This window comes from Selaginella moellendorffii, unplaced genomic scaffold, assembly GCF_000143415.4.
Source record: "Selaginella moellendorffii unplaced genomic scaffold, v1.0 SELMOscaffold_28, whole genome shotgun sequence".
NCBI lineage: Eukaryota > Viridiplantae > Streptophyta > Lycopodiopsida > Selaginellales > Selaginellaceae > Selaginella > Selaginella moellendorffii.
This window is the reverse complement of record NW_003314289.1, coordinates 306,023-320,122: the sequence shown is the minus strand read 5'-3', so window position 1 is coordinate 320,122 and position 14,100 is coordinate 306,023. Positions and strand designations below refer to the sequence as shown.

The 14,100-nt window shown below is 46.6% G+C and overlaps 4 protein-coding genes across 9 annotated transcripts; 2 read left to right on the top strand and 2 right to left on the bottom strand.

Annotated features, from left to right (window-relative positions):
- Nucleotides 1–1,675: 1,675 nt before the first annotated feature.
- On the bottom strand, nt 1,676–3,894 carry LOC9630038 (protein NRT1/ PTR FAMILY 8.2). Of its 3 annotated transcripts, none has more exons than XM_024680637.1 (5): nt 3,841–3,894; nt 3,508–3,652; nt 3,223–3,440; nt 2,620–3,167; nt 1,676–2,550 (listed from the first exon to the last, which is right to left on the bottom strand). In XM_024680637.1, the coding sequence occupies exons 1-5, from the start codon at nt 3,883–3,885 to the stop codon at nt 1,692–1,694; spliced, it is 1,815 nt and encodes a 604-aa protein (XP_024536405.1). In that variant the 5' UTR covers nt 3,886–3,894; the 3' UTR covers nt 1,676–1,691. The 3 variants fall into 3 exon arrangements, with proteins under 3 accessions (XP_024536405.1, XP_024536406.1, XP_002975508.2); XM_024680638.1 differs by having other exon boundaries at nt 3,844–3,890; XM_002975462.2 differs by lacking the exon at nt 3,841–3,894 and having other exon boundaries at nt 3,508–3,817.
- A 654-nt stretch (nt 3,895–4,548) lies between these two features.
- On the top strand, nt 4,549–7,018 carry LOC112348351 (short integuments 2, mitochondrial-like). 4 transcript variants are annotated; one of them, XM_024680727.1, is made up of 13 exons: nt 4,549–4,706; nt 4,748–4,855; nt 4,922–4,999; nt 5,055–5,196; nt 5,256–5,326; nt 5,379–5,475; nt 5,537–5,694; nt 5,750–6,100; nt 6,159–6,265; nt 6,329–6,392; nt 6,461–6,602; nt 6,651–6,713; nt 6,767–7,018. In XM_024680727.1, exons 1-9 carry the CDS (start codon nt 4,563–4,565, stop codon nt 6,258–6,260), a joined length of 1,251 nt encoding a protein of 416 aa, XP_024536495.1. In that variant the 5' UTR covers nt 4,549–4,562; the 3' UTR covers nt 6,261–6,265; nt 6,329–6,392; nt 6,461–6,602; nt 6,651–6,713; nt 6,767–7,018. The 4 variants fall into 4 exon arrangements, with proteins under 4 accessions (XP_024536495.1, XP_024536493.1, XP_024536494.1 ...); XM_024680725.1 differs by having other exon boundaries at nt 6,651–7,018; XM_024680726.1 differs by having other exon boundaries at nt 6,461–6,713.
- An 89-nt stretch (nt 7,019–7,107) lies between these two features.
- Nucleotides 7,108–10,254, top strand: LOC9630037 (SPX domain-containing membrane protein Os06g0129400). Its single transcript, XM_024680748.1, has 12 exons — nt 7,108–7,136; nt 7,189–7,254; nt 7,319–7,442; nt 7,515–7,832; nt 7,908–8,012; nt 8,061–8,255; nt 8,306–8,568; nt 8,628–8,941; nt 8,995–9,215; nt 9,267–9,457; nt 9,507–9,640; nt 9,754–10,254. The coding sequence occupies exons 2-12, from the start codon at nt 7,202–7,204 to the stop codon at nt 9,990–9,992; spliced, it is 2,157 nt and encodes a 718-aa protein (XP_024536516.1). The 5' UTR covers nt 7,108–7,136; nt 7,189–7,201; the 3' UTR covers nt 9,993–10,254.
- Nucleotides 10,255–11,374: 1,120 nt separating this feature from the next.
- Nucleotides 11,375–13,863, bottom strand: LOC9630036 (flowering-promoting factor 1-like protein 1). The gene has a single exon (XM_024680688.1). The coding sequence runs from the start codon at nt 11,951–11,953 to the stop codon at nt 11,600–11,602; it is 354 nt and encodes a 117-aa protein (XP_024536456.1). The 5' UTR covers nt 11,954–13,863; the 3' UTR covers nt 11,375–11,599.
- Nucleotides 13,864–14,100: the final 237 nt, after the last annotated feature.

The window sequence follows — 14,100 nt, the reverse complement described above, 5'->3', positions numbered from 1 at the left end:
CAAACAGACGCATCATTTGAGGCATGTGTGCCAATGTCGTTCCATATCATACTGCCCACCTTAGCAGGTACCACGCAGCTCACAGAGACGGCCTTGATACCAGCTGCCTCCCCCTTTGTGGGAGCGTCCTGGTTGTCCACACCACCCCGGAAGAAGTCGCTCAAGACAACGTAGTCCACCGGGTCGAATGCAAGGCCACGCCAGAGGTTGAAGTTCTTGCTCTTGTGTGAACCTGTATCATCCCACAGTTTCTCCCATTTCTGTACTTCAACAAGCGCTCCTGAACCTGGGTAGATCTCTTGAACCACCAATGTATTACCCCTGGCGTCTCCTCCAGGGAATGCAACTTGGCCGAGGTAATACCAGCCACCACCAATGTCTGGAATGCAGACGCTGAGATCCTTGCTTGCACCGCTGCCGTCGTCGTTGAACTGCCGTTTCAGAAGTGGAACTATCCTGGCACGGAGCATTGGACCATCGCTCCCATAATGCTTCTGCTTCTGCTCACAGTACGTGGGGTAGAAGTCCAGAATCTCCTGTGCTCGCTCTGGGGTGGAAGCAAGCTTCCAGATCCCGACCAGGCTTAGTTCACCAAGGAAGTCGATGAACGCTATGTAGTTTATAACACTGGCGCTCCAATCGTCTGCATGGTCGGGAAAATGTACTCCCCCGAGACCGGGGTCTCCGCCAGTCGTGTTGAGGCTGATTCGGCTTGACTCCTGAAATGACTTGATGCTTTCCTTGTACTGTTGCTCCTCCGATGCGCTGATGCTGCTCACCGCGCTCTTGTAAGACATTTGTGCGACGATGCTGAGGTCGTACTCTGAGCTGTAGGTGGTCTTGTCCGTAACCGACGTGTAGACTGCGGTGCCACCCATGATCAGCCCAGCGAGGTAGTGAGTACCGTAAGTATCAAAGAGCACAGTTAGATCGCTCATGGTGTCAATGTCCTTCTTTGCATTGGTGCGTAAGTACTCGGTATGGTAGGGAGGAAGCTGAAGAGTGTACAAATCGACTCGGTATTGTACCTTACTGAATGCATTTAGCAAGCTGTTCGCAGAAGCTTCCCCTATGTCAGCTTCAATGGAAGAAGAGAAGAAGGGGAAATTGCCTTCAACCTTTGTCTTGGAGTTCAGGCTGCTGCTGTACTCCTGGATGGAATTACCGGAAATGGATTGTACGGAGGTGCCGATGCTTGAGTGATAGCTGATGGGCTTGGGCATTGAGAAACTCTTGGAACCCACCACCACGGTTTGGTAATCATCCCCAAAGTTGAAGAGGTTGCTGAGGCAGCTCTTCACGTCGGCATAGTAGCCATTCAGGACATTATAACCGGAGCCAAGGATCTCGCAGCCAGGGAGTGTATCCATATTCACAATTGAAAGAACAAGAAGCAGAAAGAATAGCTTTGATGATGTTCAATGCGAATCACTCCGCTCCGTTTTGTAGCTTGATTTGGTCGGCACTAAAACCAAAAGACAGCCAACGTGATTCATGCAGTGCGTCGCTCTTATGCCATGTATGCAAGCCGGTGTTAAAAAACTGTCAGTGATGATGATATCTAAGCTACTGTGTCACGATTGACGACAGGAAATCCAGAGTAACCATCGAGCACCAAAGGCCTCTGTCATCCCGTGTTAATTTTTCCTTGGGTACTTGGAGGAAAATTTGTAATAAATCGTGAACCTGGTTCAGAGGGACTCCGGGACCAATGTTTCTGGGGGCTGCCTCGATTTACCAATCTCTTTGTACTTGTACCACTTGGAACAGGCAAGATAGAACAGGAAGTTGACGGAGCTCATAGCAGCCAGAAGCCAGTAGAAATTGCTCAACTTACTCCTGTTGAGGTTATTGGTAAGCCAACCAGGGTGATCGCCATGGCTTGTAACTCGGTTGACGATAGTGACGACCGCTGTACTAAGAAAGTGACCGACTGCTATAGTACTGAGGTAGAGCGCAGTCCCAAAACTTCGCATATGCCGTGGAGACTCTTTGTAGAAAAATTCAAGCTGGCCGACTTGTGTGAAGATTTCAGTGGTGCCTCGGAGAAAATACTGCGGGATCAACCAAAAGATGGTAATTGGAAGCACTGCCTTGGGTTTATCCAGGAAACCATACTTCCTGGCTGTGTCAATCCGCCTTGCTTCAACCAGAGCCGCAGAAACCATGGACAGTATCGAGGCTAGTATTCCAATACCGATCCTCTGAAGAGCTGTTATTCCCTGCTCATGGCCAGTGAACTTTCTTGCGAATGGAACGAAGAACTTGTCATAGAGTGGCAAGAAGAGCAAGACGTTGATGAGCTCGAAAACGGACATAGACGCTGGCGGGAAGACAAAACGGGGACCCAAGCGCCGTTGCATGGTGGCTCCCTGCTCGACCGAGAAAGTTTCCATCTGTGCTAGAGCAGTCCATACGAACGCCGTGGTGGCCCATATTGGAAGCAGTCTTAAAACCATCTTCACTTCCTCAACCTGGGTGACGGTACATAAATGCCACGGGCTTTTCTCATACATTCCTGGCCGTAGTATGGCTGCTCTATCCAGAAAGCTGCAACAGAGAAAAGAAAAACAAGCTACAAACTTTGAGGAGACTCATGAAACAAAACTGGAAGCTTACCGGAACTGGTTACTGTGTTCGATTTTCTGATCTGGCTTCTCGTCTTCGTACAGCTCCCCAGCATCGGCAGGGTATGCCGCATTCTTCTTCGTCAAAGCTGCAACAATGACCTGAGCAATACGAGTCAGCGAGCTTCCACTGGGTGGCTTGTATCTGTACAGAGGAGCACCCAGGCAAAATACGACAATGGCCCCAACCAACAAGCCAGACGGGATGCCAAATCCCCAGCCAAACCCGACGTTATCCTGGAGGTACACAAACACCGTGATCGATATCAAGGATCCCACAGAGATGATGAAGTAGAACCAGTTGAAGAAGCTGGACATATGTTTACTCTCGTGGGGATCTCCCTCGTCAAACTGGTCAGCTCCCATGGAGGATACGTTGGGCTTGATGCCTCCGTTGCCAAGAGCAACGAGGTAAAGTCCTGTGAAGAGCACAGCAATCTGTGAGCCATGAGCTCTCGGACATATAACTTGAGAAGGATCCGAGCACTTGGGCGGTCTTAGCGATGGGAGCACAGCTGAAATCGTCAAGAGAACCATTCCCTGGGATCGGAATTGTGAGTGATCGCAAGAAGCAAACTCGCTGCCAAGTACTCACTGCTAACTGGACTGATGCAAAGAGGTTGATCGTCAAGAACCGACCAAGATACGCGTCCGCTAAGAAGCCTCCAATAAAAGGGGTCAGATACAATGTACCGACGAAGTTTGAGACCATGTTCGCTGCTTTTGGAATAGCGATGTGCATCTCATTCACGAAATAGGTGACCAGATTCCGCTGGAGTCCCAGCGAAGCCATTCTTTCGCATAGTTCCATGCCTGTTTTTCGTGACGATCTCGGTCATGGTCGATGATCACTAGGATGATTCAAGAAGCGAAATCGTACCGAAGATAAGAGGCGCGGCTTTCCATCCTCCGGTTTTGGCTTTGCTTGCGGGCGCGTCCCGGAAATCCACCGAGCCATCGGTAGTAGTGGCAGGATTTTGCGCAACCAGAGCGCGCTCTAGATCCTCATCCAACATGGCGGGTGCCTGTTTGAAATCAATGACAAGATTTCCTTCAGAGATCTCTATACCACTGTTTCTAAACATGACCATCAAGAAGCTCAACAAGAATCGGACATAGAGGAGCGAAACCGCGAAGAAGATCGAACGGGAAAAACGAGAAGGAACGGCAAGGATCGTGAGAATGCGATTGAATGCAGGGGGAATCTACTCACGACCTGCTTGGGTTGCGTCTCCGGAGGAGTGTTGCTGGCGTGCATTGACGCTCCACTTTGAATACCCTAAATAAGCTCTGGCTTTATCCGAAAAAAAAAATTAAATGCGTTGTTTCATATTGATCGTTCCTGTTCTCGAAATTCATGTTTCTGTGGTTGGAGGCTTATCAAAGTTGGTCCGCAGCGGGAGTTCTATCAAGCTCAACGAATCGAAAGCTTGCAATCCTGGAACTATCCAGGATTCTTGTCGAATGCTAGATGAGACTCCGCTCCACAAACCGCAAGACTATCCAGTTCATAGAGGCGTGCGAAAGCTTCACTCAGGAGAAGACAAACAACAGCCCGCAAACCAGGACGCAACTCAGAATGAAGAAAAAGAAGATTGATACGGACACGGATTGTTGAAAGAATATAAAACCTTTAGATCATTAGACCAAACTTGATTTGTTGATTAAATTTAGGGCAAGGATTCCAACTTCTGTATTTTTCTTTGATTCATCCAGATTAAATCTTCTGTGATGCGCTTCGATTTGATCTAACACATGATATCACAGCATGATCCGCGCTAACCAAAATGCTACAAGCCCAAGCATAAGTGTTAAGTCAGGATAATAGGATAAAAAAAAGGCCTTACAATCATGGCCAATTGGGTTAATGTGTAAAGGATAAAATCTTAACAATATGAGTACGTTTGCCCAAAAACCCTAATTCTCAAACAGGGGATGGCTTTGGTACAAATGCGGAGAAATCTTGCGCTCAAGCTAGCGCCCGCTCGCTGGGAGCTTCCAGATTCGGCGCCTCTGATCCAAGAGCTCCAGCACAGGGCGCTGGCATCCAACATTGTGCTGGAGGTTCGCGATGCGCGGGTAAGCAAGGGTTTTGCAGCTACATTTGATCTTTCTAGCAGTTGCCCTTGGGATCAGCGCACAAGGAGCTCTACGATAGGGTTCTGAGCTGGAAGCATCATCTGATCGTACTCAACAAGGCCGATCTTGTCCATCCCGAGACTATCCAGGTTGAAACTCCTGGGAATTTTTTTGTTCTAACGATTCTTTCTTTCTTCTTTTTTTTTCTTTCTCAGGCGTGGAAGCTCTACTTCCATAAGCGCCAACAAAACTACGTCTTCGTCAATGGACACAACAAACTTTCCGTGAAGATCGTACGTCTTTCTTTTCCATTTTTCTTCTTTGAATATTTTTTTTTCTTCTTTGTAGATGGTAAGGAAAGTGAAGTTTTCGATTCTTCGTGCACTCAAAGCCGAGCGGACAACTCTGGCGATGCTGGCTGGTCTACCAAATGTAGGAAAATCTGTCCTTACCAATACTTTACATCGAGTTGGCCGCTACAACATATCGGGTACTTCTTTTGCCGCTTCGTCAGTGCTCTTGCTGAGATAATGCTGATATTAATTCCAGCGCTTGAGAAGATGACACTGGCTGCTGTCGGTCCCAGTCCATACTTAACCGAATCTATTCGCGGCTACAAGGTGTGTGCTTTTGATTGCTTCTTCCTGGTCATCCTTTGACACAATGACGCAGATAAACTATACTCCTCCAATGTACATTTTGGATACGCCCTCAGTAATGCATCCGAGTATTACTGACGCGGAGCTTGGAATGAACCTTGCTGTGATCGGTCCGCCATTAAGTTCCTCATCTTTTCTTTGTTATTTCTCCTGAACTGAATGATATTTCAGGCGCTATGGATTATGACGTTGTTGGGATTGAACAACTTGTTCGTTACTGCTTGGTGTTGTGGAATTCTTCTCCACATCCATTTCAGGAGTGGTGGGATGAGTTTCGCACTCTGGAGTTTACGACGCAACCGAAAGACACTCACACTGGAGTTGAAAAGGTACTTTTCAAGATTTCATGCATGTTTACCACCATTGTCTTTTGATTCCTTGCAGAGCAAAATGGAACGTAGCAAGTACACAGTCGAAGTCAAGGGAATTCTCTCCGAAATTCGATTGAATTATGAGGGAGACCCGGGAAACGAGAATGAGATGGAAATTCTGGTTGAGTTGCAACTGAGGGAGATCTGGAGCTTTTTCCAGACCACTACAACCAAGCCGGTGAGCACGTTTAAGACAGCTAAAAGAGTAGTGGGCTTGTTCAGATCGGGAAGACTCGGATACGTGACACTAGACGCATTACCTGAAACTAACGAGATTGGAGAATCTCAAGTGGACGAGCCCGACATTCAACTTCCCCCAGAGGTCGACGTACCGGTTAAAAAGCCATACAAAAGAAAGCGCAGCGTAAGAAGCTTCATCATCCTCGAAACGCTTTCATGTTGTTTTGTTGTTGCTTTGCCAGCTTCAAAATGTGAGTCCTCAGAAACTGCTGAGGATGGCTAGAACGCAAAGGAAGAAGATGGAGAAGAAAAGAAAACCGTGCAAAGAGACATACATCCACTGAGCCAGGTGATTTCGTTCTTTCTTTTATCACTACATATCATCCTAGAACACGCATGCTTTTCCATGCAGCTACTATCTGTATCATCGGAGTGTCGCTCGCCAACGAAAATCCATCCCGCTCTCGTCCTCACAGGTACTTGGCCTGCTGCCTTGTGCGACGCCTTCTCATTTGCCTGTGGTACCGTTTCTTGTCGTGCGCAGATTTCGTTTGGTATGGCTGCCATCGTCAAGTTTGATACGAGAATGAATAGCCGATCTCCAAGCGATCCAAGTGCCTACCTTCTTTTGGTTGGGTGTCAAGCCATTCCACCGGGTTCCAAGGAGTCTACCAATCTGCCCAAAGGTAGCGCTTGGATTTTGCTTTACAACCTTCTTCCGGTTGGCCTTGCAGAAGAACATATAAGGAGCCAATGGACGTTTTGGTCCAGGCCTTGTGTACCTCGAGCGCTTATAGGTACTGCTACCACTCGCTCCTTTGATCGCTGTTGCATCCACAGAGGTTTCCAGACAGTCTCAAGATCCATTCCTATCTACTTGGTCGATCTCACGATCAAGCTGACACTTACACATTCTTTCTTTCGCTGCTCCAAAGAAACTACAGCACTGAAACTTACACTGGCGAGCAAGTATTAAGTGTTCACAACGGTGTGGAAACGCCGCGACCCCTTGGACTACGTGGCAATGTTTACACGTGTTTGTTTATTAATCGTCCACGTGCCCCTCGTTCTTGCTTGGCTAAAAATAGCCGGGAAATGCTAAGGATTTAGGTCACAATATAGGGCTTATAATGTAAAATACGCGCTCTCTCCCGCGCGATCGATCGATCGGTCGAAGCGAGCGACGGCGCGCGCCTCGATCGGGTCGGACCAGCTACAAGGTAAGAATCTAGCCGCATTCGAATGCTAGTGAGCTGAATCGAATGCGCGTAGCTAGGAGGCGGTTATGGTAGCTTTCGGGAAGAAGCTGCGAGAGCAGCGGGTTTCGGAATGGAAAGAGTAAGCCTTTTGCCTCAAGTCTTCGATCGCTCGACGCTGTTAACAACGATTTCTTTCTTTCCAGCTACTACATTTCTTACAAGATGATGAAGAAAAAGGTGAAGTACTATTCGCAGCACGGTGATTTCAATACCAGGGAAGACCGACAGCGAGTTCTCAAGGAGTTTTCGTCCATGCTTGATCGTCAGGTAAGAACTTGGATTTTGTTTCTTTGGTTGCTACTACCGAGCTAAAGCTAGCGACTTTGCTTTTCAATGTAGATCGAGAAGATTGTTCTCTTCCTCATCGTGAGGCAAGGAGACTTGGCTGAGAGGCTGAGAAAGCTGGGAGCCGAGAGAGAAAGGTGTGAGAAAGAGCAACCAGCGGATTTGGATTGGAGAGACAGGTTTCGCGACGCTTATAATGATGTTGGAAAGGATCTGCTCAAGCTGCTCTACTTTGTGGAAGTGAACGCCATCGGCTTGAGAAAGATTCTCAAGAAATTTGATAAGCACATTGGGTACAGGCTGACGGATTACTACGTCTCCAGCCGCTCCAATCATCCATACTCGCAGCTGCAACAAGTTTTCAAACACGTGGTTAGTGTTGGATCTTTGTTTTCCATTACTTTCAGATCGGTCCCTCACTCAGTGACGTGTTTGAATTTTTTTCAGGGAATCGGAGCAATGGTTGGAGCTCTGACACGAAACCTTTCAGAGTTGGAGGAACATAGAAAGTCTTTGACTTCCATTTACGACTATCCTGATGTTCCAGCTCGAGTAAGACTGTTTGTTTATATGCGCCACACACTGACTCGATGGTTCTAGTTACCGATTGTTGAGTCGATAAAAGCAGCACAAGAAAGATTGACAAATTCCACGAACTTCCTTCAGTTCCTTGGACAGCATGCAATGCTCATGAAAGATGAGTTTCCTAGAGCTCCCGGTGAAGAGGACGTTCAGGAAGAGCAGTACCATTTGTTGTCTCTTATCCTCAACCTCGCGAACACATTCTTGTACATGGTATGTGAGGTGCCGGTATCTACTTGCACAAACTTATGTCATGGTTGCAGGTGAACACGTACATCATCGTTCCAACGGCTGACAAGTATGCCCTGAGCATGGGTGCTGCGCCAACACTGTGCGGAGTTATAATCGGAGCAATGGCTGTAGCTCAGCTGGTATCCTCTGTGTATTTCAGTGCATGGTCGAACACCTCTTACTTTCGGCCTCTCATATTCAGTAGTGTGATGCTCTTCATGGGGAACTTGCTCTATGCAGTTGCTTACGACTGCAATTCGCTTAGTCTGTTGCTGGTTGGACGTCTTCTTTGTGGGTACGTATTCACTTAAGATCAGCATTGTTGACCGCCCTGTTTCTTCATTTGCATGGTAGGCTGGGTTCTGCTAGAGCGGTAAACAGGCGGTATATCAGCGACTGCGTGCCTCTAAAATCACGCCTGCAAGCTTCGGCAGGATTTGTGAGTGCGAGTGCCTTGGGGATGGCTGCAGGTCCAGCTCTAGCAGGAGTTCTGGAGTTCAACAAGAAGTTCGTGGGAATGACGTTTAATGCCAACACACTGCCTGGGTGGGCGATGGCTATCTGCTGGATTCTCTACTTGGCGTGGTTATGGGTTTCTTTCAAAGAACCTGCACGTCCAATCGAGGTTGACGGATCAACAAGCGGCGGGCAGTCGAGGCTGGCTATTGGTACTGTCGTCACCTTGTTATTTTGCTGCTTACACGGTTTCCATGGTTTGCAGATAACGGTTTTGCCAATGAAAAGCATAAAGAACAAAGTGATGCCGAGGAGGGAATGCTGCAACCGCTGAATTCTAGCTACGACTCCAGAGAGGAAACAGAAATAGAGGACGAAAATGATGTGGAAGGAGAAAGAGAAGAGGATGAAGTCTCTGAAGACAATTCCAAGCAGCCAGCGAATTCCATCAGAGAAGCGTACAATCTCCTCACACTCCCAGTCAAGGTGAGTGCTTCTAAGCAAATGTGACAAAGGCTGACACTATATATTTTGCAGGTGCAACTGCTCATATATTTCATGCTCAAGTACGCTGTGGAGGTTTTGATATCAGAATCAAGTGTTGTCACGTCATTCTACTTCCACTGGGACGTAAGAAACGTGGCCATTTTCCTCGCCTTGCTGGGTCTTACGGTGTTGCCAGTGAACGCAGTCGTCGGGAGCTGCTTGAGCAACATCTTCGAGGATCGGTAAGCTGGTTCTCTTGACTGGGACGATTCAACTGCTTTTTAATTCCAGGCAAATACTTCTAGCGGCGGAGATACTCACCTGCGTGGGAGTGCTGGTCAGCTTCTCCGGGCCATTCCGCTACACAATTGTACAGTACATCGCGGGAGCGGTGCTTATTTTTGTCTCGGCCGAGGTCCTCGAAGGTAAGCTTTCATAGTTTTTTCTTCGTCGGTTGAGTCGCTTGGAAGGGAAGAGACTTTGTTGTGTGTCTTGCCTGGCTGCTTGCGAATTTTCTAAGTTTTTCTCCTTGTTCTAGGTGTGAACTTGTCGCTGCTGTCCAAGGTGATGTCATCGAGGCTCGCCCGAGGGACTTTTAACGGCGGGCTGCTGTCGACGGAGGCCGGGACACTGGCCCGTGTTATTGCGGATGGAACCATAACTGTGGCGGGGTATTTGCGAGAAGACAAGCTCCTCAATGCAACGCTCTTCCCAACGTTTGTCATCGGTATCGTGTCTGTGGTAGCTACGCTCTTCACCTACAACTCCATGTTTTGAGAAGTAAAAGCTCTCTCCCGGGAGGAGCGAGCGGGAGATTTTTTTTTTTTTGTTGCAGTGAGCGTCACAAGAAAGAAAAGAAAAGAAAAACCAAGGAAAGAAAGTATCCAAAATGCCCAAGCGCGGAATTTGCTACCATACCAAATTGGACAAAAAGAAGAAACGTTTGTAGAGAAACACTGGAAGAATAGCGAAAGAGTTAGAAGCTTTCTTTTGTCATGGTAAGTATCACCTGGAAGACCATTAAAGTTCCCACTCTTTCCAATTCTCGAGTTCTATGCAATGTGATCGAGAGACCCAAAGCTCGCAAAGATTTTGTTGCAATCTTTGTACATATGATTTTAAACAAATAATATAACTCTAAAAACTATTAAAAAAAACTAGAGAAAGGACCATGTACTGCAAATGCCCCAACTGGGCAAATGTTTTAAGCTTGTCTTACCCAAAGACTGCTTGACACCTAACACAAAGATACCAGTCAGGACACGCCGGCAGCACATTAAATGCGAGGCCAGCTTTTGCTATTGGGATTGCCGGGCTGCTGACGTTCTTTGGTGCCATACGGACCGTATAGCACCCGTAGGACGTGCTGGAGCCGTTGATGGGTGGCGTATCCACGGCTGCTGGGTGCCCATAGTCAACTTAGCTTTATCATGTGCACCTATGTATCTATGAAACTTATGATCCAGAGAAGATTGGGATTTGTTTGTGATGGTCACCTCAATTTGGTAAAGAGGAAATAAATCTCGTATTGCTAAATGCATGCACTGCGTGCTAATATCATCCCAGATAGTTCTTTTTGCTTTGAAGGGTTTTGATCATTTGAGGGCTCTAGCTTGTGATCATTGCGTTGCATTGACAAATAAGGAGAAGAAAATAAGAATAGTTATTGTTTTGGAACATGTTTTGGCCGAGAGAAAAATCCTACCAACTTTTGTAAATGTTTGCTGTTGCTGAATAAATTTATGGTCCATGGACGTTGGCATGTCATTGGCAAGAACCTTATCAAACGTTTTTTGTTTCGGATTTTCTATATATTCTAATTGCTTTTGTTTTTTGTTAATGGTTTGGAAATGTCCGTGACTGTCTGAGAAAACCAATATAGTTTTTTTTTATAGGAAAATATAATATATACGTGACAAAAAAGCACATTAACGCCAGTCTCCGGATGCAAGAACAAATCTTTCTTTATGAGAGTCTTTTGAAGCGAGCTTTCGACGACGTTCTTTTGAAGCGAGTGTGTTTGATAGTTGCTTTTATGGAAACACATGCGAGATGTTTTGGGGTCTTGTTTTTTCCCGGGATTGTTGACCATGAGTGAAAAAATAGCAGAAAAAAAGAGTGTTTGAGTCCTCTTTTTAAGTATATGCAGCAGCCGGTGCTACAAAAAACATTCCATTTCCACAAGAGATTCAAAGCAAAGAATAGAAACAAGGTATATCGTATTGCTCGGGAGAAATTCGATTTTTGTTTTGTTATCTCTCACTCTCTCTTTCTTTCTTTCCAGAGAAATCTGTGCTGGCCTTTTGGAGATAAGAGTAGAACACTACTTGAACTACAGGAGCTAAAGCGAAAACGAAGAAAAAGAATGGAAGAAGGATCGTTGATCAAGACGAGGAGAAGTAGTCACGAACCTCAAAGATTGATTTGTTCTTGACCACAATGTCATACATGTGGATGGTCTTGAATTTGGAGAAATCGGCGGGCAAGGAGATGAGATCCACCGAGTAGACTTTGTGGAACTGGATGAGGTCGGGCTCCTCGAGCGGGTATCGCTCCCATCCCAGCGCCAGGAGCTTTGGCTCCAGGCACGAATACGAGGAGATTATTTCGTTGCTGGGGACATGCACGAGCACCTTTCGTCGCGTCACCACTGGCTCCATGCCTCCGTCGATGGGCTCCATGAGCGGATTGGAGACGAGGCGAGCAACACCATTCCTAAAGACCCACACTCCTGACATTGTCACAAAGCCTTTCGAAAGGAGCAACGGAGAGAACTTCAGATGAGCTTCTTCCTTCTTTCTTGCTGGAGGAAGAGATGGTGTAAGTGAGAGAGAGAAATAGCAGAAAAAGAGAAAGAAATTAAAGAAGAGAGAAGGAGGATCTGAGCTGAATGAAAAAACGAGAAAAATCAAAAAGAGAAAAGGGTGAGCGACGAACAACGAGGAGAGCCGAGAATTCCAATCCAGATATTCCCAAATCCCACGAAGAGATTCGAGTGGTGGTTGTATCCGGTTCTCCTATCTTTCCTTCTCCGCAGCTGGATCTTGCCAAGACAACTCGCGCTTCAATCCTATGATCAAGCAGCGCTCTTTTCTTTTCTTCCTTTTTCCTTCTTTTTTCCTTCTTTTTTTCTTCTTTTTTTCTTTTCTGGTGCTATAAACTTTGTTGGAACTTGAGCCTCTTCTCTCTTGGCCTCCCTGGGTGCTTCTATATCATGATCAGCATGCACAGCCAGCTATCATCAAACTTTTGGCATGAAACAACCAAACAAAAGTGCCAACAAACTTCAACCACTGGCTTATAGCTAGCCTGTTGCTTTTGTTGCTGTTTTTGTTTGAAGCCTCTCTGCTGAAGGGTGTGAATGTGAGTGAGAGGGAAAGGGAAGAAGCAGGAGGCAAAAGAAAGAGGAAAAGCAAGAGAGCGAAGAGACAGAGAGAGAGAGAGAGAGAGAGAGAGAGAGAGAGGAAGAGAAAGTGAGAGTCTTTAAAAGAGAGAAGAGAGTGCAGTGCTGCAATTGAAGCACACAGAGATGGCAGGAACAAAAAGGAGCAGCCTTGTGTGTTGTTGGTGACAAAGATCTCTCTGCATGTATTCTCTAATGCTCAGGAGTAGTTCTCAGCAGCAGCAGGGCGCAGAAAGCAGAAAGCAGGAGCAGGAGCAGCAGCCTGATTGCTTCCCAGAAACCAATTGATTGTGGCCATGCATGCAAAACACATATACAGATGCGTGTGTGAGAGAGGGAGAGAGGGGAAGTATATATAAGAGTTTATATCACTCTCACAGGGATCCCAATCAATCCCTTTCTCCCCCCTTGAATGTGAAGAGATCTTGAAAGAATCTCAAGCGAATCTCTCCCCCCAGTGAGAAGCAGCAGCAGCAGCAGCAGGATTGGGAGAGAAGCTGCAAGAGAGAAAGACACTCTCCCCGATCACCACCCCCTTTTGATTCTTCAAAGGTGAATACTCGACTCGCTCGACTCGACAGAGAAGGTTTTGAATGGAGGGAATGAAGAACAGCAGCAGGAGTGTTGTAAAGCTATGGAGGAGAGGAAAAGGAACGAAGGGGTGGTGTATTTATAACGCAATCTCCACAGCCCAGAGGAAACACAGCGAGCAGCGAGAGCAGCGCGCAGGAGGACAGCAGCGTGCAGCCGCAGTACGCAGCAGAAGCTAATTATCAAACTGCCAACATGTGTGAAAAAAGGAAAAACGAAAAAAAAAAGAAGAAAAAATCTGGTGTTGGAATGGAGGAAAGTGGGATGTGTTGTGGCAAAATTCACCCAGATTTCATGCAGATTTCTTCTTTCGAATGATCAGGAGCTGCTGCTTAACTAACCCAAGAAAGAATTTGGGAGAGCGAAGAAGATCTTGCGGATTGATATGATTAGTAAAAGAGAAAGAAAACGTAAGACACCAAGAACACGGTGCGAGAATGGATCCAGCCGGGAGAGGGGAAAACGAGGCTAATCCACAAGATAGAGAGGAGGAGGCAGGGTTGTAATCTTCTTCCACTTGGTGATCCCGTCCTGTACCTCTACATTCCTCATTCAATATTTGCTGGAAGCTACACCAGGAGAAGAATGGAATTTGGAAAGAGCTCTATAATATATAGACACTTATAATATACTGCCTCTATACAAGGAATCGAGCAGCGTATAAGTATAGATGCACTTCCGGGAAGAACAGCAAGAGAGTGTATTTACTTCGCTCTTTTTTCTCTCTCTCAGAGCTGGAGCTGAGACTTATTGGGGGAGACAAGCCGACACGTATCCGTGCCACGGTTAAATCACATTTAACAAAACTAAAACTGCTATCAGGAAAAACGAAAAAAATCATATAAAAAAAAGGCCTCACATTTTTGCATTGCAGATCCCCAAACTCCCAGA